The sequence below is a fragment of the Hemiscyllium ocellatum genome, chromosome 3 (assembly GCF_020745735.1).
Source record: "Hemiscyllium ocellatum isolate sHemOce1 chromosome 3, sHemOce1.pat.X.cur, whole genome shotgun sequence".
Taxonomy (NCBI): Eukaryota; Metazoa; Chordata; class Chondrichthyes; order Orectolobiformes; family Hemiscylliidae; genus Hemiscyllium; species Hemiscyllium ocellatum.
Genome location: NC_083403.1, coordinates 55,341,180 through 55,369,154, shown reverse-complemented (window position 1 = coordinate 55,369,154; position 27,975 = coordinate 55,341,180). Strand labels below are relative to the sequence as shown.

Here is a 27,975-nt window from a genome sequence, read left to right as displayed (position 1 = left end):
GAAACAACTCATTTTAAAATTCCATTTTAAAAATGGCATTTAAATTTTATTTAACAAGATGAGAAAACAACAATTTTACTCAATTTTAAAACATGAAGGATCAATGCTTAGCATTATGTCTGGAAACTTGTGTGGGAGGTCTAATCTTGACCTGGTTGTTTGGTTAACAATATCTATCTCAACCTACACAGATTGCATTTCAAAATTATGGAAATTAATTCCACATAACAGCTCAAGTACCAAACAAAAATATTTTAGCTTTCTTTAAAAGGTATAAAGAAATTTATTGTCTTAAATTTTCAGGAACTTACAAATATAATTAAGCTACTGTATCATTCTCTGTTGCTCAATTTTTTTTTCAGTTGGATCAAGGAATTTGCACAAATCTTAAAATTTGGCATAGATTTTATTCTACACAATTCTAAAGCACAGCTTGAATCGGGCGACAAGTACAATGCCCCCTAAACATACAACAAAAAGTTACAAACATAAGTGAAACTCAAGTGTTTTTGCAGCAGCAACTGAGTAATTTTCTTCGTTTCCAACAATAGGTTTTCTTTCTTAAACCAGTCTCTTAAACCACACTCAAGTGTCTTCTCCACCACACCAACTGGCAGAACGTCTTTATGAAGTGAAAGGAATTTCCACGTCAATCAGACAGTCCAAATCCATTCCATTTCACAGCTTCTTGTAACATGAAACTGCCAATCTATTAGGATTGGTTATAGGTTGAATTTTGATTGCCATTGGGTCCCTGCTCTCCTTCACTGTTTAATGACAAGGGAAGAAAATAATTAGACTAAAACGGAAAATAACCAAAAGGATTGCAAAGATTACGAAAACGTTTTTGAAAACCATTTCTCAATGGTCAAAACAATCACATGACCCAGTTAACCATCTTTACAATTGCCATCTACTCAGATGGTATAGGCAATTCCCTCTGCTGGAAGCAGGATAATCAATACAGCTTATTTTAAGTTTAGTTTCATTGTACAACAGAAATTCAAAAATAACTCATTGTCCTACAATTTTGCCCAAGCATTTCTTTTTCAAAGGAAGTCGCCTTACGTTCAATTAGCCTTACCCTCAAATTAAATATTAAAAATATATTCATGGATCAAATGGCCTCATTTGTTTCCTATGAAATACCTGTTTGGAGGTGGTTTTGGTTTTGGCATCTTGTTGAGGATTGCAGCCATTTCTTTTCTATCATCAAAATTCTTCCATAGATCATATAACTTTAGAATGACTCTGATTATCTCCAGGATCTGCCCACACAACAGATAGAATATAATTATAAACCGAAAATATGCCTGGTCATAAACATTTCTCTCTGATTATACATAAAAGAACATTTTAAAAAAAGAGCTGAGAGTTACTGGAATTTCAAAGTTTAGTCTAGGAAACTGAAAAATGGACAACATAGCAATTAAATTCAGGGATCTTAAAGCAATGCTTCACATGTTCTGTCCCTTAATATTATTTTCTGGTAACAATCAGCCTCATTATTCCTACCTTCTCCTCAGAGCAGATGATTATAAACCACGACCACTGGCAGAATAAAAAACATTCACAAAACCCTCATTGCCATCAAAACTCATGTCAGAGTTCCATGACTGCCATTGCCATCTCAAATTTCACAAAACCAAACTCCCATCCTGTGACCTAATTCACAAATGCAACAAACAGTTTGATCATCCCCAGATTTAGAGGGTTGTGGGGATGGAGGTAAATACATAGATAGGCTATGGAAGAATTTTAAAGCAAGCTCAAGAGTTTCAAAATCAAGACCAGCCAAATGTTTAGCACACTTGTTAAGTCTAGAGTCAGAATTAGAGCACAGAAACAGACCCTTCAGTCCAAGCCAAACATAACCCAAACGAAACTCGTCCAACCTGCTTGCTCTGGCCCATGTCCCTCCAAACCTTTCCTATTCACGTACTTATCCAAATGTCTTTTAAAATGTTGTAACTGTATCCACATCCATTTCCTCAAAATTTATTCCACACATGAAACAGCCACTGTGTAAAAAAAAATTGCTTCATGTCTTTTTTAACTCTCTCTCCTCTCATCTTAAAAAATGTGCCCCCTGCCTTGTAATCCCCCTTCCTCGGGAAAAGACAAATCCCACTAACTCTGTCTTACCTCTCATTATTTTATAGACTTCTATCAGGTCACCTCTCAATCTCCTAAGTTCCAGTGGGGAAAAAAAAAAGAGTCCCAGCCTTTCCTTATATCTCAAACTTTCCATACCCGAAGAATGGGATAAATGAGGTTTTCAGTAGCAGATGAGGTGAACCGGAGGTAAAGTTGAGAAATGTTTCAGGGGTGGAAATAAACAACCTTAGAGGTGACACAAATATATGAGGTCAATACATTATCTCAGGATCAAAATATAACACCAAGATTAGCCTAATCTCAGACTGTTGCCAGGGGGAGGGACAGAATTAATAGCAATGGAACAGATGGAGCGGAGACCAAAATACCTACAGGTTTCCCGAAATTTAATTAGTGGAGATCGCTGCTCATTTCGTCTGAGATGTTGATAAGCAGGCTAATAATGTAGCAAAAAAAATGAAAGAGTTGAGACAGGTGATGACAAAATGGAATAGAATGTTGCCTTTAATAACGTGCCTTCAGAGGATGGTGCTGACTGTCAACAAATAGATGATAAATGAGGGGCCAAGCACAACCATCAGGAAACATTAAAAGGTAAAGTCGCAGGAACAAGAGGGGCCAGTGCAAGCAATACTCTGGCTATGATTAAGTAGATAAGAATGGAATCATGTGAGATAAGTCCCAACCATATGAACCACAGTTGAGGATGTTTCTCTGTACACTAACCCTTCAACCAATTCTTCCTCTCCATAGCATCCCCACTTTCCAAACCATATCCATAAGTATTCCTCATGGCACAAGCAAACCCCCTTGCATAGAATTCACTAATCCCAGACCAATCAGTTTCATTTAATGTGCTCAAAGCTCAACTTACCCGCTCTCTACCAGACACTTATTCTATTACTCTCCTCTCTGCAACATCCTAATTGTATGTTTCTTGAAGGTGCATCTAAGGAGTTAGTGAATCACACTCTTGCCTTAGACTCAAATGTAAATTACCTTCATTCCAAGAGATAGGAACAAACTGCTCATATTCTAGTGCTTTACTCTAAGACAACTACAGGGTCAAGTTGAGACAACTTTCAGACATGGCCTTCTCAAAAATAATTCTACAGTGCAACAAGCAAAATAGGAGAGCTCACCTAGGATACTGGCTCACATTTATCCCCAAGTGTAAATTACTAAAATAAGCTGGTTAATTTTACTATTGCTGTATACAAGATCTTTCTGTGTAGGTAGTGTAGACGTCGGCTGCTGGGTATCCTTACAACTGTGGCCACATTTCAAGTAAACATCATTGATTCAAGTGCTTTGGGACATCTTGGGATTAACGATGTTCACATGGAATACAGGGAGAATTAGCCATTCAGATACAGAAATAGCTCAAAGCTAAGAGGCAGGGTGGTGGTGGAGGGTTGATTTTCAGACTACAGGCCTATGACCCAGTGGTGTGCCACAAGGTTCAATGCTGGGTCCACTGCTTTTCGTCATTTATATAAATGACTTGGTTATGAACATAGGAGGTGTGGTTACTAAGTTTGCAGATGACACCAAAATTGGAGGTGTAGTGGACAGCGAAGAAGGTTACCACAAAGTACAATGGGATCTCGATCAGATGGGGCCAATGGGCCAAGGAGTGGCGGATGGAGTTTAATTTAGATAAATGCAAGATGTTGCACTTTGCAAAGGCAAATCAGGGCAGGATTTGTACACTTAAAGGCAAGGTCCTAGAGAGTGTTGCTGAACTGCAGGTTCATAGTTCCTTGAAAGTTGAGTCACAGGTAGATAGGATAGCGATGATGATGTTTGGTATGCTTTCCGAAATTGGTCAACGCATCAAGTATAGGAGTTGGAGGACATGTTGCAGCTGTACAGAACATTGGTTAGACCACTTTTAAAATACTGCATGCAATTCTGGTCTCCCTACTATAGGAAGAATGTTATGAAACCTGAAAGGGATCAGCAAGGATTTATAAGGATGTTGCCAGGATTGGAGAGTTTGATTTATAGGGAGAGGCTAACTCGATTGTGGCTATTTTCCCTGGAGCAGAGGCTGAGGGGTGACCTTATGGAGGTTTATAAAATCATGAGAGGTATGGATAGGGTAGATAGACAAAGTCTGTTCCTGAGAGTAGGGGAGTCCAAAACTAGAGGGCATGAGGTTTAAAGTGAGGGGTGAAAGATTTTAAAAGGGACCTGGGGCAGCTTTTTCACAAAGAGGATGGTGTGTGTACAGAATGAACTACTGTATCAGAAGATGTAGTTGCGGCTGATACAATTACACATTTAAAAGGCACCTGGATGGGTATATGATTAGAAACGGTTCGAGGGGGATACAGGCCACATGCTGAATAATGGGACAGGATTTATTTAGGATATCCGGTCAGCATGGTAGAGTTGGACTGAAGATTCTGTTTCCATAATGTACACCTGACTGTAATGACTCCAAAGTGGGGGGAGGTAAGGACAGCAAACTGTGCGTCAGTTCTAGAAACATGGGATACACACTATTTAGGACTGATATGAAGATGAATTTCTTTACGTCAATGGTTGTGAATCTTTAGAATTCTCTAACCCAGAGGGTTTTGGAGGCTCAGTGGTCCTGTACATTTCAAGACAGACAGACTGATTTCTAAATATTAAAAATATCAAGTGATATTAGGATACAAGAAAATGGTGCAAAGGTAGATTAGTTGACATGCTATAATCAGCTATGATTAATTGATAAACGGAGCAGGATCAAAATCAACAAATGACCTCCTCCTGCACTTCTCACCTTTAGTCAGTCCACTGCTTCACTATGCCTAGACCAGTGCTGTGGCTCTTCTCTGTGCTGTACGTTGGTTCGGTCAGCCAACAGCTGAGGGGACCCCTATCTCCCCTCTGTTTTATCAATTACTAACCAAAGGGGAAAACTATGCTCCCCTTCCTAAACACCTACGCTTTACTCCAAGGTAGCAGTAAACTAAACGAGAAAAATGTTCCTCCTCTTCTAGATGTCAACATTTTGAACTCACTTTAACTTAATAAGTATTTAGTATGCTTGTTATTGCTGCAATGTTTGAATGCAGGAGTTAGGATGTTATGTGGAGGTTGTACAAGGTATTGACAAGATATCTTCTGGAGTACTGTACACCGTTCTGGTTGCCTTGTTATTATTAACCTGGAACAGGTTGAGAAGAGATTTACAAGATGCTGGCAGGAATGGAGGATTGGAGTTATAAAAGGAAAGGCTAGATAGGCTGTGACTTTTCACAGTAGCATAGAGGGTTGAGGGGTGACTTTATAGAGGCTTATAAAATCATGAGGAGTACAGAGAAGGTGAATGACAAGTGTCTTTTCCCTAAGGTGGAGGCTTTCAAAACTAGAGAGCATGTCTGTAAGGTGAGAGGTGAAAGATTTGAAAAAAAATGACATGAGGAGCAGGTGGTGGATGCAGGTACAGTTACAACGTTTGAAAAACATTTAGGTAAATACATGAATAAGAAAGGTTTCAGGGAAAAGGGTCAAGCACAGGTCGGTGGGACTAATTTATTTTGGGATTACAGTTGGCATGGATGGTTTAGAACAAAGGGTCTGTTTCCATGCTGTATGAATCTGTAACCCCAAGCTGGTAAAAATCAAGGCAGAGACATGTCTGATAAATTTAGCAATCAAGGATAGCCTTGCTGTCCACAAACTTTCAGCAATTACAAGTAGGTGCTTCTTCTCTCAGAAATAAATCATTGGTATTTTGTGAATTAGCAACCAGAAAACAAAAAAAAAGAAATGTACCAATTGCAATGATCCAGCAGAACATGGAAGATCAAAATGGAATTATCAGTAAATGCAACAGAAAAGTTTGAGAAATTAATAATGGACAAGTAAGTTTTTTTTCTCCCTAGAACAAAAGCGCGTAAGAAATTGAAGAAGAAAATACTTTTATTCTACTTTCTAACTGATTTAGAGGTGGAAGTCTTCATATGCAAGTGATGTGAAGGACTAAACAATTGGAGTAATAATGCAAGTTTATCAAGTTTAAAAGACAAAATACACAAATCAATTTGATTGCTACATAATTGCATCACCTTCTCCATATCCACTGAGAGTTCAGCGAACCATTGACGTGCATCTTTTTGCTGGACCACACATGCTACATGCAAGCAGGCTGCAAAAAGGGAAATCATATCAAGTTCAATTGACTACTCATTTAATCTTTAAAAATCACTGTTGCTTTCTCTATAACAATGTATACATAAAATAGTGAGCTTGCACAATTCCCACAAGAAATCTAACACTAATCTCTATTGAGATGTCCAAATTTAAATGGTATTAACAAATCCAAAACTAACTTAAAAATATACATACAAATGCAATTGCCTAACTGATAAATCCTCTTGCCTAACAGTAAGCAAGCATGAAAGAAAATGTGTGTTATTACTTGGGCTTCAGAAATGAGATTTGCATTTATCAATTTGAAAAAGTTGAACAGGAAAATTGGGCATTGAATATATTCAAGATCGAGTTAGATATATATTTGATCAACAAGAAAGTCAAGGGTAATGGAGAATAGGCAAGAAAACGTTGTTAAGATCCCAATCACTTCAGCCACAATCTTGTCGAATGGAAGTGCGAATATCATGATAGGCTGAATGGTCAATTGCTGATCTTACTACAATGATCCTTATAATTCACAAACTGTATTCGAAATGTACATAGAATATTAAACTCACAGACAAGTACTACCACTTTTTCTTTTAAAATCTAAATCACCCAGGTTATTTTGGATCAAGTGGATAGGCAGCACTGTACAGTACTATGTATAATACACAATTATCTTCACTACTTTACAGAGTCTAAATATTTGACAAGGGAATCCAACAATGAAATAGAAGTCTAAAAGGTTCCATTCATGAGGCACCTCAAAAACATTATTTTGGAATTTCTAATGGTGGTAGAATCTTGATGTCAAAAAGTACTACAGTTCAGTTCAACTCCTCACACACAGGAGAGATATCGGAAGTGAAAATGTTCTGAAAGTCTTTTTCTTTGGAGTCCTCTAAACTTTGACTTTTGGAAATTAGAAGTTGGAACTTGACAGAAGTGAGGTTTGACAAGCAGCTATTTGATTTGAAACCAACAGATTCTCAAGATAGTCAGAATCAGATAACTACTCAATGTGTTTAATAATCTATTTATTATGTTTGGTGCCACCAATGTGGAAATTACAAGTACAGCTTATAAATGTTTTAGTGAACTTGCAAATCACATTCTCCACTTTAGCAAATTAAGTACTTATTTAATCTCAACCAAAAAGCTACTAATGGATAACATATGTCAATAAAAATATTTTCTCCCTCTTTGTTATACTTCAGGAATAAAAACATCAATATGTTCAACAGTTTAGTATGATAACTCAAATGCTCAGACTCCAGCATAATTTTATCCTTCAAAACAAATCATGTTCCTTATTTTAACACTAATGTCAAGATTTCTATTCAAAATTAGCTTCCAAATATATTAACAACAGAGCTGCAAATTAGATATAAACATGAAAACAGTTTATCATGGGGCCTTATGAAATATATGAATTTTAGTTAAAAAACATCAATTCAGAAATCACTGAAATGATCAATTTTGATAATGATACCCAATAAACTTTATGTCATGTCCAGTGATTACATACTCACCCAAGGCTATCATGAATGGAGGATACATGAGGCATAGGTCTGTCCTGTAGGTGTCATTCACTATCCTCCTGTGCAGATTAAGGCATGTTGTTTGAAAAAAGGTACTTTTCTGATTGTAGCTACAAATATTTCTAACTGTCTTAAGCTAAACAATGCTACTTCCAATTAGCCTTATCGCCAGAACCTAAAAATCTCATTGACAGTAGTCAATATCTAAATACCAGTCAATTTCTGGCATCTGTATTCCTGCAAGTAGCAGGTGTAAAAGAAAATTATGCTCTATTCATCTTTGGCTCAGTTGCTAGTAGTCTCACCTCAAAGACTGGCCCACATAATCTAGGGTGACACTTCAGTGCAATACTGAGGGAGTGCTGCATTGTTACAGATGCCATCTTTCAGACGAGGCTCTGTCTGTCTGTTCAGGTGGTCGAAAAAGATCCCATGGCACTTTTCCGAAGAGGAGCAGGGGGTTTCCCAGTGTCCTGCCGAACAGCCAACACCACCAAATCAGATTAATTGGTCACTTATCTTACTACTGTGTGCAAATTGGCTGCCACAAATTCCCACAAAACAGTGACTGCACTTCAAATGTTATTCACTGAGTGTGAAGCACATTGGGGTATTAAGGACATGAAAGGTCCTAAATAAATGCTATTTTTCTCCTTTACTCTTTACTACGTTCTAGTAGGTATGCTCATTAAGAGCCAGCAGATTGTTAAGAATTGATGAACAATTCATGAACAGTCCATTAACATGAAATATGTAACATAAAACATTAAGTGAAAAAAGTCCAATAAATACAGCTGCAACTTCCATTCTTCTGTTTGAACTGTTCTGTGCTGATTGGTAACAAATATATTCTGCACTGTTATAAATGTTAATACTTTACACCAAAATAATCCTGGAATTAATGTATTGTTACAAACAATGTCATAAGGCACTAAACAAATGCAATTTCTTTTTCTGGACATTTTGTTGGAAGAGAAAAGAACCAGACCATAATTCCAATGACATCAGTAACTTTTACCAAATAAAATCATATCATAAATAGGAACTCCTCTGATCCCTTACTAGGATAGGTATATATCATGGTTATTGATTTTATAAACTTATAGTTCAAACGGTCTAATCCTGATAACTTCCTTGTAAATCTTTTCTGAACCCTTTCAAGTTTCACAATATCCTTCCTGTAGCAGGGAGACCAGAATTGCATGCAGTCTTCCAAAAGTAGCCTAACCAATGTCCTATTCAGCCTATATTCAATGCACTTTGTTAGGAAATCTTACCATGCTAATGGCAGTAGCATGTCTTCTTGTCCCATATCTTGTACATACTGTAGCAATGGTCTATATGGATGGTATACTATTAAACAGCAATCCTATTATAAAATATAAAAATAGTTTCAAAAGAAATTCAAAACAGGATGAATCAGTAGGTGAAAAAAAAACTTTGCACATCAGAGATCGTAATTTGAATCCATGCGAAACTGAGAAGACGGAAGTCTCTCACATTTGTGGTTGTATGGGGTATATTTGGCCATTTTATAATCTGTCCAAAATAGCAGTAAAAAATGAATAACAGAAACCTCACTCAGATCACAGGAAGATAACGTCAGACTGGAATTGGAGTTTTGTGATGAATAACACTGTAGGTGGGGGAAGGTTGTTTGACATCAACTAACTTAGAGTATGTGGGTCCCTATACAAATATAACAATTGCTAAAGTACTCACCATTAACTCTAACAAATAAAATTCACATTCCAATATCTGGAAAATAATAAATAAAAGCTTCCAATTAGTAAAATTACATTTGCAAAGTTAGAAATAGTCTTTGTTAAAAAAAGTCACCTCGAGTCAGAAAGCTGCACGGTATGGCAACATACTAGATATCCAAAATTAATCTAGTCCCATCTGCCAACATTTGGCCCATATCACTCTCAATCTTTCCTATTCATATATTCATCCAGATGCCGTTTAAATGTTGAATGGTTCCAGGCTCCACCACATCCTCGGACAGCCCATTCCATATACACATCACTCTCTCCGTTACCCAGGGGAAAAGACCTTGGCTATTCAGTCTATCCATGCCAGGCATGATTATGTAAATCTATAGCTTAAATCCTCCAACCCTGGCAATTTCCTTGTAAGTCTTTTCTGAACCCTTTCAAGTTTCACAACATCGTTCCTGTAGCAGGGAGACCAGAACAGCACACAGTATTCCAAAAGTGGCTGAACAAATGTCCTATTAAGCCTCAAGATGACCTCCCAACTCTTATATTCACCTTGTTGGAAGAGAAAAGAACCAGACTATAAGGCAAGCATACCAAGTGGTTCTTCACTATCCTGTATACCTGCAATTGTACTTTCAAAGAACCATGTATCTGCACTCCAGGGTCTGCTTCTTTAGCAACACTCCCCAGGATCTTTTTATCGAGGTGTATAAGTTCTGCCCTGATTTGCCTGTGCAAAATGCACATTTATCTAAATTAAAATCCATCTGCCACTCCTCAGCCCATTGATTAAAGGTCCCAATGTACAATCTTCTTGGCTGTGTACTATATCTCCAATTTTTACTAACCGTGCCTCCTATGTTCATATCCAAATCATTTACAGGCCTCCAATCTTAAAAGCAACCCTCTACTACCACCACCACCACCACCCCCCTGTCTCTTGCCTTCAAGCCAGTTCTGTATCCAAATGGTTAGTTCACTCTGTATCCATGTGATTTCCCACATACAAATCCACGTTGACAATCCTTAATCAGTCCTTGCCTTTCCAACTATATGTAAATCCTGTCCCCCAGGATCCCCTCCAACAACTTGTCCACTACTGAAGTCAGGCTTACCAGTCTATAGTTCCCTGGCTTTTCCTTACCACCTTTCTTAATCAGTGGCACCATGTTAGCCAACTTCGAATCTTCCAGCACCTCACCTGAATATACTCAAGGCTGAGTTGGCCCAGCAATCATTCCTCTAGCTTCCCAAAATGTTCTAGGGTACACCTGATCAGAGTGATTTATCTACCTTTAATGTGTTTTAAGACATCCAACACTACCTCCTTTGTAATATGGACATTTTTCAAGATGGCTCTATTCATTTCTTCACATTCTCTAGCTTCCATATGCTTCTCTACAGTAAACACTAATGCAAAATACTTACTTAGTATCTCACCCATCTTCTGCAGTTCCACACGTAGGCAGTCTTGCTGATGTTCAAGAGGAGAAAGGTGATGACTGCAGATGCTGGAGATCAGAGTTGAAGAAGCGTGAAACTGGAAAAGCACAGCAAGTCAGGAAGCATCGAAGCAGAAGAGTCGACGTTTCGTGCATTAGCCCCATATTCCTGAATGGCGTATGCCCAAAACTGTCAACTCTTCTGCTCCTCAGATACTGCCTGACCTGCTGTGCTTTTCCAATGTCACACTTTTCATCTCTGATTTTTAAAGGGGCCTCTTCTCTCCCCAATTACCCTTTTGTCTTTATTGTATTTGTAGAATCCCATTGGATTCTCCTTAACCCTATTTGCCAAAGTTATCTCATGTCCTCTTTTTGCCCTCCTGATTTCCCTCTTAAGTGTACTCCTACTGCCTTTATACTTTAAGGATTCATCAATCTCTCCTGTCCATGCCTGACATATGCTTCCTTCTTTTTCTTAACCAAACTTCTATTTCTCTAGTCATCCAGCATTCCATACACTTACCAGCCTTGCTCTTCACCCTAATAGGAACATACTGTCTCTGGACTCTCATTATATCATTTTTGAAGGCTTTCCACTTCTCTGTCGTCACTTTACATATCCTTTAGGGAAAGAAATCAGCTGTTCTAACTGGATCTAAATCTGCTTTATTCAAATCCATAGAAATGCAGCTGACTCTTAACAGCCCCCTTAAATGGCTTTTTTTTTGCCAATCAGCTCTAGGGCAATTAGGAATGGAGAATAAATGCTGCCCTTACAAACGAGACTGATTTAAGAATTCAAAAAAATGTTAGAGCTCTGATCTTGACAGGTATCTTATAAAGAGGAGATAAGAGTGCAGAGGCTGAGAGGTTTATTGACAGAACTCTAAAAAACTTACAGCTTGAGAGCACAGTTGCCAATGGTGCAGCAATTAATATTTGTGCAATATTTTATTTAATATTTTAATTTTATATTTAATATTTTAAATTAAAATAGAAAATTCTCAGCAGATGAGACAGCATCTATGGAGCAGAAAAGAAAAAGTCAACATTTCAGGTTGTTGATTGGTCATTGATCTGAAACATTGAAGCCGTTTTTCTCTCCGCAGAGGCTGAGTATTTTCAACCGTTTCAGTTTTTAACTTCAGATTTTCAGCATCTGCATTAATTTGCTTTTGTAATGTTCTGAACAACACTTCAGCACATTACTTTTGTGTGTTTTCTTTTGATCTATAGTTCCTCATAGAAGAAAAAAGTTATTTTATCAAATATAATTATATTTCTGGCACTCTAGTAATATTTCAATGCAAAATATTGAGGATACTGCAAATTTGAAGTAATAGAATGCTGGAAATATTCAGCAGTATCTGTGGAAAGAGATATGCTTAACATTTCAGGTACATACCTTTAAATCATGACTGGAAAATGTTTGAGATATAGGGAATGGCTGAACAGGCTGGGGCAGTTTTCTCTGGAGCGTTGGAGGCTGAGAGGTGACCTTATAGAGGTTTACAAAATTCTGAGGGGCATGGTTAGGGTAAATAGGCAAAGTCTTTTCCCTGGGGTCAGAGAGTCCAGAACTAGAGGCCATAGGTTTAGGGTGAGAGGGGTAAGATATAAAAGAGACCCAAGAGGCAACTTTTTCACACAGAGGGTGGTACGTGTATGGAATGAGCTGCCAGAGGAAGTGGTGGAGGCTGGTATAATTGCAGCATTTAAGAGGAATTTGGATCGGTATATGAATAGGAAGGATTTGGAGGGATATGGGCCAGGTGCTGGCAGGTGGGACTAGATTGGGTTGAGATATCTGGTCGGCATGGACAAGTTGAACTGAAAGGTCTATTTCCATGCTGTGCATCTCTATGACTCTAGATGCACCAGCTTTGAAGTGAATATGGAGGCATAAAAAGAGATGGGGAGAAAATAATAAAATGAAACATCTGCGATAGGGTGCAGGACTGATATGATACAAAGAAAATGATGCAAGACAAAAGCAAATGGCAAAAAGATGACTTTCAACTCGGTTGAGAGTGGGTGAAAACTTGGCAGATGGAAAAATTGAGGTTGTGCATTGCCAGAGGAGCTAAATATTATTTAAACGTAGAAAGACAGCTGAAAGATACACAATAGATGAACTTGACTGTCCTTACCCATGAATCACAAAACATTAAACGTGGCTCAGTGGTTAGCAGTGCTGCCTCAGTGTCAGGGACCCAGGTTCGATTCCCACCTCGGGTGACTGTGTGGAGTTTGTATATTCTCTCCATGTCTGTGTGGGTTTCATCCGGGTGCTCCGGTTTCCTCCCACATTCCAAAAGATGTGGCCAGGTGGATTGGCCATACTAAATTGCCCATAGTGTTAAGTGCATTAGTCAAGGGTAAAAAATGTAGGGAAAATGACTCTGGGTGGGTTACTCTTCAGCAGGTCAGTGTGGACTTGTTGGACCAAAGGGCCTGAATCCACACTGTAGGGAATCTAATCAAAACTAGCATCTAAGCTCAGAGGATAATACAGAAGGCAAATGGAATGTTGGTCTTTTTCAAAAGGAATGGAACGTAAATGGAGGGAGGCTTTGTAATATCTGAAGGCACTAGCCATAGCTAGAATACCATAAACAGTTATGGACCCCTTATCTGGTATTGAAGGCAATCCAACAAAGATTCACTAAGTTGATACCAAGTATGGAGGGACGGATGTATGTTTCGAGGTTGAGTTTGTACTCATTGGGAATAAGAACAGTAAGAGATGACCTTACTGAAACATACAAGATTCTTAGGGGAATTGACAAGGTTGATATGGAAAGGTTGTTTTCACTTGTAGAACAATCTAGTACCAAAAGGGCATAATCTCAGAATAAAGGGGTTGCTCATTTAAGACTGAAATGAGTGGGGTTGTTAATCTTTAGAATTCTCTTCACAGGGATCAACCGAAGTTGAGTCAATGAATACTCAGGCTGAGTTAGACAGACTTTCCACTGACAAAGGAGTCAAGGATTTTGGAGGCCTGGCAGGTAAAGTGGAGTGAAGGCCGCAGTCATATCAGCCAAGCACTTACTGAATGGCGGAGCAAGCTCAAGGGGCCGAATGACAGAGTTCAAAATTAATTGGGTGATCATGCAGGAGATGCATCTGAGGCCTTTACTGTGGACTGATTCTTCCTCTTTGAACATCAAGAGAAAGGAAAAAGATCAGGGAGAGAGTGGAAATATGACAAACAATATAATTGGATGGAAGGATATAGTTAGAGGAGAGCAAAAAGTAAGTAGAATGGAAGGATGCAGGCATTGGGGAGTTGTTGAAATTTATAATTCATGACATTTGAAAAGATTGAACAAAAGCTTTTTTTTAAAATGCATCAGATGAAAGGGAATGGCAGACCTGTACACAATTTGAGATTAGATTGAATCAAGAGGTTGGAAAGAGAGTGAGGAATTTTCATCTTTATTTTTAAACAGTTTGTAAAACATAAGTATTTTCATTTCACAATTTGACTAAATCAAATAAAAATAAGCAATATTCATTCCGGTTTTCCTTAAAAGTTTGAAGGCACAATTTAGAATTTCAAATTAAGTTTGACAACATTAGTTGAGATGCAGTGCTAAGAGTAAATAAGACAATGCTAAAACATGCGTTGATTCAACATCTGTAAAACATGAGCATTTCACATCTTTATAACAGAGTGTCAGATAGAAATTCACGATTTTAACAAATACATGAAATATGCGACAGTGCCCAACCTCAAATTCTCCAACCTGTTAATATTATTAATTCCATTCGCTGTACTGTGAAACATGAATGGCATGTAACAAGCTCTTACAAAATCATGGACATGTTAAAACCCCACCCAAAGTTAATCACCATTTCAACAGTCTGGTACGGCAAACTGATATCAGATAAAGAAAAGCAATGACAAGATCAGTTCCATTGAGCTAGTATCATTGTAATTACACTCATTGTAACTTTTCTCATACAATCTATTAAAAAAATGAAATAAACTTTGGTACTTACATGGTTCATTCTGTAAGGGAATTCTTTCGGAAATGCATAAGAAAACCTGGTTTTTACTATGTTGTAAAAGAAAAATGATAAATTAACAAAAAAACCAACAGACTTGTATAACCATATGCAGGCATGTTCTTGTAATTTTTTCTCTATTAAAAAATGACAATGTTTGAAGGAAGGGTTAACCAGGAAACTAAATTCTTCCACCACATGGGATCCAATAACATGAAATTGTGCTTTCCAAAAAAACAAAGAGTCTTTAGCATTCCTTGCACTATTTTCCCTCAATTGTACCACTTGAAATTAACAGCTTACATCACTGGACCAAAGCTCACATGCTAAGGCTTCAAATATTCACGTTATACAAACAACAAACATTAATAGGCCAAATTAGGAACAGACATGCATCCCATAGGATTGATATTTATTTTATGTACATTTTTAAAAAACAAATTCCAAAATAACATAGGTATAGCTGTTTTATCACTTGCTATCGACAATTTAAAAAGTGCACAATGCTTGATGTATGCTCTCAACATGACTGGCCTTAAAATCTGTCCATGGTAGATAAATGCCCACATGCTAGCTGATTCAAGTTGATGCACAAACCAATATGCCAAAAAAATTTCTAAATAAATAGACAAAACAAAGCAGAAAGACACTCACATCATAGACTATACCTTTGTCTGTATTAATAAATGGTAAATATGATGATGACAATGTGCATTGTGTTTCAGAAAAGAATTTAAACACTTGCCTCAAAAAATATAAATCTGTCAAAACTTTTAACCTTATGTAAAAACTACACACACACACACACACACACACACACACACACACACACACCTCTTAAGTTACCAAGGCACATTTGTGATTAGTTATAGTCTTTCACCTATACAACAAAACTTTGACTTCAACCAAGAATTTACACACAGTATAAGAACAGAAGGCCTTTTATCCCCATAAGGCTGTTGCACTTTTCAATGAAATCACAGCTGACTTGCAACCTAATTCCAGAAACCTAACTTTTCGCATATCCCTCAATAGCTTAGGTTAACTGTCAATCACAGCTTTAAATGTCACCATTGATCTAGCATGAATTATTATTTGTAGAAAACCTGCAAACTTTTTTTTGTGTCTCTATGTTCCATAATGTGTATAATTTTTATGTTGTAGCTTTGATGCTAGACTCTCAAACAGTGGACACAACCTCTACAACCACCTTAACTTTTCCCTTAACATCCTGAAACCTGAAATCATAACTCTTAACTTCCAAATTCCAGAAAGTGAAACCCTTGTCTGCCCAATACCTCATGGTATCATTCTGCTAAAACGTACATTGGCAGCCTCTAAAGACCCAAATATCCTTCCTTAAGGTTTGGTGCCCAAAACTGCTCTAAATAGAGTTTTATATAAAATTGAAGCATGACTTGCACTCCATTGAATTCTGATCCTCTAGGTACTAAGGCCTGCCTTCAATTCTGTATCAGTTCATAACATTTTAATAATCCATATACAAAGATGCACAAGACTCTCTTGATTTTCAGTGTACAGCATTTCACCATTTAGAAAGTAGCATTTTCCTTTTTAGGCCCAAAGTGGTGGTCCTCACATCCAACTACATTAGAATCTGTTTTGCATTGTAGAGTAAGTAAATATCTTCTGAAAGTCTATTATTAACTGCACAATTATGAAAGAAATTTCAGCTCAAAAATGTATTTAAAAAAAAAACTTTGTACTCACACACTGAAGTTGAAGCTGAAATCAAACGTGTGTTTGAGACAACACCAAATTCCTGAAAAAGGTGAAAGCCAGTTCAAGACAACTCAAAAAGCAATAAATTTAATTGGATATTTTAGTTTAGATTCTATACCTCAACAATTAGAGTTACAAACAAATACAGGTTAAACATTACATTTATTTCAATTAGTGAAGACAAAGTTTACTCAGTAATTTGAGCATAAATTTACAGAACACGAACAACCAGCTCTTCCTCTATAACAAAAGCTCTTTATATTTGCCAGTGTTACCTAAATCTCCTCAGGGCAAAAATATTCAGTTACATGTATTTGTTAATTTGGTTTATAAAAACTGAAGATAGTAGAAAGTGAGGACTGCAGATGCTGAAGATGAGAGTCGAGAGTCTGATGCTGGAAAAGCACAGCAGGTCAGACAACAACCAAGGAGCAGGAGAATCAATGTTTCGGGCATAAGCCCCTGATGAAGGGCTTATGCCCGAAACATTGATTCTCCTGCTCCTCGGATGATGCCTGACCTGCTATGCTTTTCCAGCACCACACTCTTGATTACAAACTCAATATTTTCAGTGTATCAGACATCTTAATCTTTCAAAGTGGATGCCAAGTACGGTGAGAGCCTTTTTCCTCAGATAGTGGTGACTAGCACGAGGTGGTATAGCTTCAAATTGACGGGTGATAGATATTGGACAGATGTTAGAGGTAGTTTCTTTATTCAGAGAGTAGTAAGGGCGTGGAACGCACTGCCTGCAACACTAGTAGACTCACCAACTTTACGGGCATTTAAATGGTCATTGGATAGGCATAAGGATGAGAACGGAATAGCGTAGGCCAGATGGGCTTTGGATTACTTCCACAGATCGATGCAACATCGAGGGCCAAAGGGCTGGTATTGCACTGTAATGTTCAATGTTCTAAATGAAAAATGTTCTAATAAAGTATTTGTTCATTTCCCGAAAAAAATCCGAAAAAGGTACAAGAACACAAATCAGTTAACTATTGCAATTTATTCTAATCAAAAGGCACCAGACAAACCTTATTACCTCCACCTTAGTGTCTAGCTGAAAAATCTCAGGCTTATGGTTGTTTTCTGGGAAAATTCACTGGCAGGAATAAACCAGATGTTCTGTTTGTTCGCCTATCCAAGATTTCTAGTGATCGCCCAAGGTAGAAAATCTTTGATGAAATTCCTGAATATCTTTTTAGATCCTATAATTCTTTGGAGGCCAGGTCATTGAGTATATTTAAGACAGAGATAGATAAATTCTTGATTGCAAGGCGATCAAGGGAGAGAATGGGGGGAAAAAAAATCTAGTTGAAAAACCTATCAGTCATGCTCAAATGGCAGAGCAGAGTCAATGGGCCAAATGGCCTACTTCCTGCTCCTAATGGTCTTATAATTCCCAAAGTAAACAGATTCAAATGGAGATGCACCTATTTGCTACGATTCCATTAATTAACATAAGTTATTCAACATTGACAATCCATTAGGAAACTAGCATCTGGCTCTAAATTAGAACTAGCTACTAACCATCAAGAGTGTGTTTAGGTTTTGGTATGTTGTTTGCAATACTTTTGATTCTTATCTCTTGTCTATTTTCTCCCCCCTCCCCCCACCAAGAGTTCAGCAATATTGCCAAAAATGCTACTTTAGGACATCTTCAAATATTTTTTAGGGCTCCTTCAGGTCACTTGTTGTACAAACGAATAGAATCACTACCAATACCACAACCGGAATGTAGTAACTGTGCTGCTAGGTAAGTTATAAGAAACTATTTCAGTGTTGTCACTATACAAATTAGTGCTTTACAATTACTTCTGAGTTATTAATTATTTCCTCATGAATTTTCTGAAAGAATTTGTACATTTAATCTGTTTAAATATTACCATACCTACAAACCAGTACTTGAAGTGATGAGGTTCTAATATTAAGTGTCTATAATCTGAAACTAGATTATGAATAGCAAGTATTAGTTGAAAATACCTCTACTTTTGATGCTAAAAATACACAAGTTGGAGCCATCAGTACTGGATCTATACTTTTCAGCGAGTATCTGAAATGGCAAGAAAAGTCACAGAAACAGCTTATTCACTCTCAAAATATTTGCTTTAAGTTTCAAATCATTTCTGCACTCCTAAAGAGGGTACTGGAGACACTAACAAGAATTATTCCAGGGATGAGGGATTACATGAATGGACTGCAGAAAATAGGATTGCTCAACTTACAGAGAAAGCTAGTAGAAAAATTGATAGGGGTGTTTAAATTATGAAGGGTTTAAATGGAAGTAATGAATAACCATTACTAGTGACTGAACAATCACTAGATAGAGGGCATAAATTAAGGTTATTAGCTATTAATCAGTTGACATAAGCAAAATCCCTTAAGACACATAAAATGCAACAAGTGATGAGGAACGTGCAGAGGTAAAGTAAAAAGGTATTGGAGGAATGCAGAAGCTTCCAAAAACTCAACTTCCACACAGCAGTTGGCTATCTGCATTTGGTCTCCCAGCATAGAGGAGAATTCATTATGAGTGGCAAATAATATATTAACAGTACAAGTACATCATGAAGGAGTATGTAGAGTCTTGGGGGAGAAAAACAAAAAAGACATTTTTCAGGAGAAATTGAGGAGTTGATGAGAGCATTGTGGAAAGATTGGTCCCTTCAAATGACAAAATTGTACTTGATGGCAGCATCACACTGGAGGTAGCAAAAACAGTTAAGGGTGATGAGGTGGAAAATGAGGACAAGAGGAAGGGAAAGAGCTGATGACAAACATGCATACAAGAAAAATATATGGTTAAGCCATAGTGCAGGTAAATCCTGGCTTGAGGAATGAAAGGAAGACATGTTAGAAAAACTGGTACTGAAGGCAGCATTGCCTGATCAGATGCAACAGATAGAGAAACTGAAGTATTGCTGAAAAAAAGACAAAATTGTTGAAGCCTTTCATCCTGCATTTGTTACAACATTCACAAATCTCCCAATGTTAAGGTGAAGTGAGGGGAAATATTTTATGCTGCTTCAGGAGATGCACTGACTGGATTCGGATTAGTACAGGCATTGGAAAGCAGTTGTGCATGGTAATTTGGTATATGCCACTCTTGATGAATTCTCCTCAAATGTTGTGCATTCACCTTAACAATGCCTCTACCAATCAGAATTCTCTTGTCAACCTCTCAGCATACCCATCTAATGCATTATAGAATTTTGTAATAATGTAAGTTCTCTCAAGCTCTTCCACTGAGAGGGGATATAAGGTTATGGCCAGCATCCCCATAATAGAAGCCAGTTGGCACAGCAAATGTATGTATGGAGAGCAACTGAGTCTGAGTCTATCTGAACCTTGATTTCTTTAATTACCCATCATTTCCAAGCTCCAGTGTTTTTTTTTTACTTTGTCCGTCCATCATTGAGTCTGGGGTCACTTTTCAGGGATTCTTTCCATTTAATCAAGACGTCAGTCGCACTTTCCACAAGGTCCAATACAAACATCCTGCCATCCTGGTTACCGCTTGTTTAATAATTCTTCAGCATGAATCAATTGAAAATATGATGTCTGCGGTAGAGACCAGATGTCGGAGAACACTTTTAAATGGTTATAAGAACTTTGTACAGGCTTCATCATCTTGTGGAAGAGTCTTCAGGTTGTCCTCAGTTATCCTCTTCAGGAACATCTAACATTGTAGGTTGGGCTGCCACATAAGTGCTCTGCAACATCCTGCTCTTACCTGAAACTCGTTTGAGCATTCTCATTGTAAGGATGTCCTCAATAGTTAATAAATGAATATCTCAAATTGTTGTTTCAGTTGAAGATGACGACTTGTTTCCTCTTCTGGACATGTATATTTCCTCCCATCCAGCTTAGCCACGGCAGTTAGTGGTGCCAGGTGCTTTTCATTAATGTAACTCTGAGCAGCTATGTTTCTCATGTTTGCCTCAGCCAATTTTCAGTGTAAATCTAATTTTGCACTTCAATCACGCAAAGGGTGCCTCCTATTCAACTGGATTTCTACCATCGCACTGTGAAATGGTGTATTGCATGGTATCCTCTAATTTTACCACAGCTGAAACATCTTAAATTTTTTGGTTACCTGCCAGGTAACCATGAAAATAATCCACTGTCGAGGAGGGAGTTGCATAATGTATAAAACAAAACATCCATAGGATAACGTATCACAGCTGTTGTTGCTGCCCTATTACATGTTAGTTCAATAATTTCAGGTTCTGCACATATTATTGTGACATTGGTTTCATTACTAGGTGTGATTTTTCTCACAATTTCCTACATGAAGTGCATTACTGCACATTTGAAATCTGGTGGCCACTACTCTGTGTACTGAGCAGCTTGTTCATTTCCTCCTGCCGTTTACAGCTATCACCTCATGATTTTCCACCAAGCCATTTTCATGTCATCTGCAAACTTCTCAACATTCCCTACACTCAAGCCAAAAACATGACGTACAACAAACAACAAGGGCCCCAAAACACAGCCCTTCAGAAACAAGAACCAGGCATCTAGTCACAGAAACACCCCTGTCATCACCCTCTGCTTCTGGCCTCTCAACCAATTTTTGATCCAACATGCCACAGTTTACAGTATAAGTTGAGGGAAGATCCGGCAAAGATTCAGAGGTCTGATGCCCCAAATCATCACCTTAAACTAAGCAAAGAAGTACGCAGTGGGCTGTCAGTCAACATGTGGTTGCTCAACTTTGGGTTCCTTACAGATAGGAGGTCAAAACAGAACAAGCTGATCTGTGAACCATACGGAAAAATATAATTAGTGCAGTGAATGCAAAAAAATTGAAGCGGAGTCCATGGTCTCCCAAACTAAAGAAAAACACTGCAGTATTTCCCAATTGTGGAGAAAATGCTGGAGAAAAGTCAAAAACAAAGAAAAATTGTTCTGCCACAAAAATTTCTTCCCTCACTAGAGGTGGTCAGCAGCAGAATTAAACAAGCAATTCCTGGAATTAAGTACGATGGAACAAGGTGTCATGTATGTCAGTGTCACATATTTACAGAAAAAAGCCCTTCAACCCATCAAGTCTGTGCCAGTCAAAAACAACCACCTAACTATTCTAATTCCATCTTCCAGCACTTGGCCCATAGTTTTGTATGCCTTTCTATCACGATTATACATCTAAATATTTAAATGTTATGAAGCTTTCTGCTTTGACCACACTTACAGGCAGCAAGTTCTAGGCTCCCACCATCCACAGTGAAAAATATTTTCACTCACAGCCCCTCTAAACATCCTGCCCCTTGCCTTAAACCTATGCCCCTGACCACTGTTCCCTCCACCGAGGGGAACCCCATCCGTGCCCCATGCCAATCTGTCAAGCAGGCGTGAGTGCGTTGGCTACCAAATTCTATTAGGCATTTGATTTACAAAGCAGTGGTGTTGAAATGGATGTAATAACCATGTAGGATGATCTAGAGTTGAAAGTCAGATAAATGGACAGTGATTTTTGGGGATCTGTAAATACAGAAAATATCCACTCATATCATCTGTGCTTTTGATGCAAAAGCTTGCTTTGACTGCACATACCGCTGAGATTTCATTCTCCAGATGAAGACAATCAAGTCCAAGGCACCTGCCTCACAAAGAGCCATTTCATGAACTGTACATGACTAGCAATCTCAAACTACAAAACAGCCTCCAAGGAATTAGCAGATAATGTGCAGTCTCAGGTGTCACACTGAGACTTTGTAATGAGAGGACAAATGAATAGTGATATTTATTTGGCTTTACATTTACATAACACTAGAAATAAGCTGTCTAATTAGAACTTTTTCAGAACAGATCCCAGGTTGCACTTAAATTCAAAAAATCATCTGGAGCTGGGGACCACTGGTCTCAAAAACGTTAAAACTACAAAAGGTTGAGATCAGTGTACAATATATACTGATAGATGAGTTTAATGTAAAATTTAATTTCAAGTGCTTTACCTGGCATAGAATCTCTTGAAGTAGACTGTTGCAGTTGCAATAACTTGCTGCCTCAATTTGAGGTGCTCCCCAAGGGCTTGGATCACTATTGGTGAAACAAGTAGAAATGTTTACTTTATTTGCTCACCATTTAATGATGGGTGGTACAGAAGTGTATTACATAGCAGCAGGACAAAATCCTGAATTATAGTCTAGCTCTTGATATTAATTTGTCCCAGTAGTCACAAGATGTAAAACAATTTTTTGAAGTTATAATTGCATCTTCTTTTCTGCATTTCCAGAATTTTCTGTTTTATTTCAGATTTTCAAGATCTGCAGTACTATAGTACTCTCCTCTTACTCACATCTACAATTTCCTAGGTTTAACATTGTACTTTAATGGCACCCTATTTACCCCCTTCATCATTGTTAAAACATATAGGGTAAAATATATTGTAATAAAAAAGAGATGTGCTTTAATGTTTTCTCCATGAATATGGAAATAATGGTGAGAATATTGGGGCAGTAATTCAGCAATTTGTAACTTGCCAAATTCAGACATGCTAACTATTAACAAGGTGTGAAACTAGAAAAATGTATTATTCCTAAAGTCAAACAGTTATGGTGGGAAAAAGAAATATACTAGTTTTCCTCACAAACTCCTTATTTAACAACCAACAAACACTGATGAAAAGGATTACCATTTGCAAAAAATATTTGTAGTTTCCAATATTCTTCTTCTGTTAGGAACTTCAAATCTTTCTGCCGCTCCTTCATTACATCTTGCTTATCAAGGATCCACTGTAAACTGAGTCAGAACAAAAGAGGTTTGATGCAACATTGAAAAAAGTGATAGATGCTAATGTGTTAAATAGTAGGCAAATGAAACATTTCAACATATTAGAAATTAATTTTATAAGGGATTCAGCCTTGTGATCCTAAAACCCTGAGAGTTTACAGATACCAAATAACATATAGAGGTCAATATAAAGATGGAGCATACTCGTCTCCTATTTTTGCAATACTTTGGCAAAAGTAATAAATGTAACTGATGAGCAACCACGCATCGGCTGAAGCAGTAACCACATTTTATTTCAAAGCATTAAAAGGGGAAGAACATACTCTGGCTACAACAAATTGCTCTCTTCTTTCATCATTATGCAAAAATATCACTCAACCATCTGTCAACAAAAATCATATTCTGTAAATAAAATCTAATCCTGGGGTTAGCATTGACCAGAAACTGAACAAGACCAGCCCATGTTCTATGGTGACGAAAGCAGGTCAGAGGCAAGGACTTCGGAGAAAAGGAACTTATCATCTCACTGCCCAAATCCTATCCATCTACAAGGCACTAGCCAGGTGTATGGTGGAACACTGTTGACTTGCCCAAATGAATTTAGCGCTGAAAATGTGTTGCTGGTTAAAGCACAGCAGGTCAAGCAGCATCCAAGGAACAGGAAATTCGACGTTTCGGGCAAAAGCCCTTCATCAGGAATGAGGAAAGTGTGTCCAGCAGGCTAAGATAAAAAGGTAGGGAGGAGGGACTTGGGGGAGGGGCGATGGAGATGTGATAGGTGGAAGGAGGTCAAGGTGAGGGTGATAAGCCAGAGTGGGGTGGGGGCGGAGGGGTCAGGAAGAAAATTGCAGGTTAGGAGGGAGGTGCTGAGTTCGAGGGAATCGACTGAGACAAGGTGGGGGGAGGGGAAATGAGGAAACTAGAGAAATCTGAGTTCATCCCTTGTGGTTGGAGGGTTCCCAGGCGGAAGATGAGGTGCTCTTCCTCAATGAATTTAGCCCCAACAACACTGAAGAATCTCAATACCAATAACAGCAATACAGCCCACACGGTTGCCACCTCAACTATGACCTTAATATTCATTCTCTTCACCACCACACAATAGCAGCCTCCCGTGCTATCAAAAAAAACCTACTCAGTATATCCCTTGACAGCACCTTCCACACCTACCACCAGGAAGAACAAGGGAATAACAAACACCTGGAAGTACCCAAACTACAAATCATCCCAACTTAAAAATATATCATATTTCTTTACTGTGACTGGATTAAAACCATGGAAGTCTCTTCATAACAGCACCATGAGTACACCTACATCACATGGACTGCAGCAGTTCAAGGACATAGCTTACCAACACTTTCTCATGAAAAGCCCATGAATAAATTTGAAAGACTGAAATAAATGCCAGTCTTGCCAGTTATACCTACACTGCAGAAAACTATTTAAAGATCAGCTGGTTTTCCTTTTTTAAAGTCCTCTTTATTAGGCTAACAACTGACTCACTCAAAGAAACAAACAATCAATGGAGTGAAACTTGCTCACCCGATTCTTAGGATAAAATTCAAGTCACTTCCTGCATCTGCAAAATCAGAATACAGCTGCACTCAGAGAGATGTGATTAGTTAGGGATTGTTAGAGATTAATATCTGTATTCCAACCGTTCTTTTTTAACAGGCAGCACTAGATAAATGGACATCTGTTCTGATAATGAAATGCTTAAAACAGTAATATTCTAAAGATGGCTCGAGGATGGGCTGTGACTATTTCGTTCAGCATCTTGTTGCATTGTAAGCTTGTCCTTGGGAAGAAAAGCTGTTGATACACTATTTTGTGAACAAATTGCCTTTGTTGCTTGTGTGGATGCCTACCTCGTGTTTTGCTATTACGGAAGGTTTTGAACATTTGAAACAATGGTTACAATAGAAATATACAAATACAGCTCGACTGACAACAGTTGGGCTGTTCATATAAAATGCATCTCATCTCTAGAAAACATACAAACTATGAACCACGCCTAAACGTAAATAAATAACTTGAAACAGTTTCCGCGGTCACGAAATCGCAAAATTGTGAATACAATAACGTTATAACTCAAAAACACAAAAGAAACGTATGAAACCTCGTCGTGTCATTTGGAGAAACTGCAGCATTAAGTCGTCGTAGACTTTCATTATAGAATTCCCACCTATCCTTATATATCAATTGGATATGGTGACATTTCACTTATTTTGCGTTAAATTTTCTGTAGAGTTTTATAAATACATGTTGGCCCTGTTATTCTTAGAGGAGGGAAAAAAACCCACCCCAACACCAGCACAGACACATAAAGAATTAACAATCTCTTTCTACAAGTTCTTCCATCGCCTCTCCTTTTAAACACAGGGTGTTTTTTCGTATTTAAAGAGACCGGGTCAAGAAGAAAACGGTGGAATGCAATGCAGCAATTTCACCGAAATAAAATGCAGAAAGACCTGCACGTTTTAAATAAGAGGCTTTGGGCACAGTTCTCCAGAATCAGCTTCTACATTTGTTTTTGCTTGTGTTTAGGCCTCAGCCTGAGATCAAACACTCACTAGTGCGAGCTCTGCCAGAAGTTCCCCGCCATCTCCTCTCATCCAGAGCCCAGCCGCACCTCACGGGGCGTCGCTAATCTCTCTTTCTCCCCCTCCTCTTTATTATTTTTTTCACTCCCCGAGTTGGGTATAAAATGTAAAACGCTAAATTTTCATTCCGGCTCCTTACGTAACCCCGAAATCTTTCCGTCAAGGAACCTGAGGTCACGATGAAAGTTCCCCGGTAAAAACCTTCCGGGGCGAGTCAGAGCAACTACAGAAGAGTCCAGACTCTTCAACATCCGCGACAACCAGGGTTTATTATATAATTAAACACACAAGACTTTATTGTATTTTTTTGAAAAAAAAAGTCGAAAATGCTAAATGGTTCAGCGAGAGGAATAGGTTTTTTTGTGATTTTTAAACAAACTCATCAATAGACATGACTATTGTTTCCTTTCATCAGTTGAATTTGCGAAATTAATGTTCCAATTTGTTTTCGAAATAGTTGAAAGAACCAGAGACTCATAACTCCTACTCCAACATGAAAGTGTATGTTTCAGGTTGTGCACAGTCCCTTTCAGGCACAGGTGGAAATTAGCGAGTTTTGAGAAGAGTTGTAGCTCAGGTTGAGGTTCTGGATGTAGGTTTGCTCGCCGAGCTGGAAGTTTCATTTTCAGATGTTTCATCAAGGTACTAGGTAACATCATCAGTGAGCCTTCTGATGAAGCTGGGGGAAATTACTCCTACCTCTAACCAATCCCTACAGACACAATTATGCTTGGTAACTCCCTTTAGGTAACAGAGTATTCTTGACATTTTAAAGCTACATTGTCACAACTAGGTGGGGTAATGTGCTTGAAGTCAAGTCCTGCTATTCTCAGTCATCACAAAGTTAAAGAGTTTATTAAAAATGGGCAAATTTCCATAATTTATCTGTCTTTTCGATCCAAATTGACAGAATGCATGGACCAGGTTTAACACTTAACAAGAATCACTATTTATTTCAGATAAATCAATTATAGCGACAGGCAAACAACTATGAATTGTTAACATATTAACTCTAATATTATAAAAGTACCTCTACACAAATGTAAGACAGATGCAACAACCAATGGATGTTATGGGCAGAGGGAAAGTCTGGGAAAGCAGTTTAATGTTCCCAATCCACAGGGTTTGCTGAGATGACCCTTTTGGCCTTCCAGTAGTAGTCAGGGTGTGGAGCAGAAGATAAATAAGGAGATAGAAAAAGCATGTAAGAAAAGCAATATTAGATTAACCATGAGTATTTTAATATGGGCTAGGAAAATCAGGTTGGTAGCTTCCAATCCTTAGGAAATGAATTAGTGAAATGTCTACAAGATGTTTTTTTGGAGCAGCTTATGGTAGAGCCCACCAGGGAATAAGCAATGAAGAGACTAGATTATGGATCTTAGAGTGAAGGAATCCCGACAGGCAGTGACCATATTATGACACGATTCACACTGCAGGTTGAAAGGGAGAAGCTGGAATCAGATGTAATTGTATTACAATTGAGTAAAGGTAACGTCAAAGACATGAGAGAGGAATTGCCTGGAGTTGAATAGAAGGGGAACATAGCAGGGAAGACAGTTGAACAGCAATGAGCTTTGGGGGAATTCAAGAAGCACAGCAGAAATTCATCCCAAAGAAGAAGAAACATGCTAAGAGGAGGGCAAGACAATCACGGTTAGTGTAAAAGCAAAAGAAAATGTGGTGAAGATTAATGCCAAGCCAGAGGATCGAGAAGCCTTAAAAAAACAAGCAGATGACAACTGGTAAAGCAATAAGGATGGAGAAGATGAAATATGAGGGTAAACCAGCTATTGATATAAAAGACAATTGAAAGGTTTTTTTAGGTCTACAAAATATAAGTTTTATATCTCAGTAGAGGAGGTGTTGGGTGCATTAGAATATATGAAGGTGGATAAATCCCCTGAACTTCACC

General features: G+C 38.0%; 1 protein-coding gene across 2 annotated transcripts; it reads right to left on the bottom strand.

Annotated features, from left to right (window-relative positions):
• Nucleotides 1-11: 11 nt before the first annotated feature.
• On the bottom strand, nucleotides 12-26,225 carry ccnc (cyclin C). Of its 2 annotated transcripts, XM_060850168.1 has the most exons (12): nucleotides 26,031-26,225; nucleotides 23,360-23,466; nucleotides 22,680-22,764; nucleotides 18,706-18,775; nucleotides 16,708-16,759; nucleotides 14,971-15,026; nucleotides 9,519-9,554; nucleotides 9,074-9,165; nucleotides 7,788-7,855; nucleotides 6,186-6,265; nucleotides 1,150-1,268; nucleotides 12-767 (listed from the first exon to the last, which is right to left on the bottom strand). In XM_060850168.1, the coding sequence occupies exons 1-12, from the start codon at nucleotides 26,060-26,062 to the stop codon at nucleotides 713-715; spliced, it is 852 nt and encodes a 283-aa protein (XP_060706151.1). In that variant the 5' UTR covers nucleotides 26,063-26,225; the 3' UTR covers nucleotides 12-712. The 2 variants fall into 2 exon arrangements, with proteins under 2 accessions (XP_060706151.1, XP_060706156.1); XM_060850173.1 differs by lacking the exons at nucleotides 22,680-22,764; nucleotides 23,360-23,466.
• Nucleotides 26,226-27,975: the final 1,750 nt, after the last annotated feature.

Excerpts from the sequence above, each read along its gene's own strand:
- ccnc (XM_060850168.1), bottom strand. The coding sequence starts at position 26,062 with ATGGCGGGGAACTTCTGGCAGAGCTCGCACTA. Across the intron at positions 23,467-26,030 it reads TTCTGGCAGAGCTCGCACTA|TTTACAGTGGATCCTTGATA; the intron begins GTGAGTGTTTGA and ends GTTCTGACTCAG. Across the intron at positions 18,776-22,679 it reads TTCAAGAGATTCTATGCCAG|ATACTCGCTGAAAAGTATAG; the intron begins GTAAAGCACTTG and ends TTGCCATTTCAG.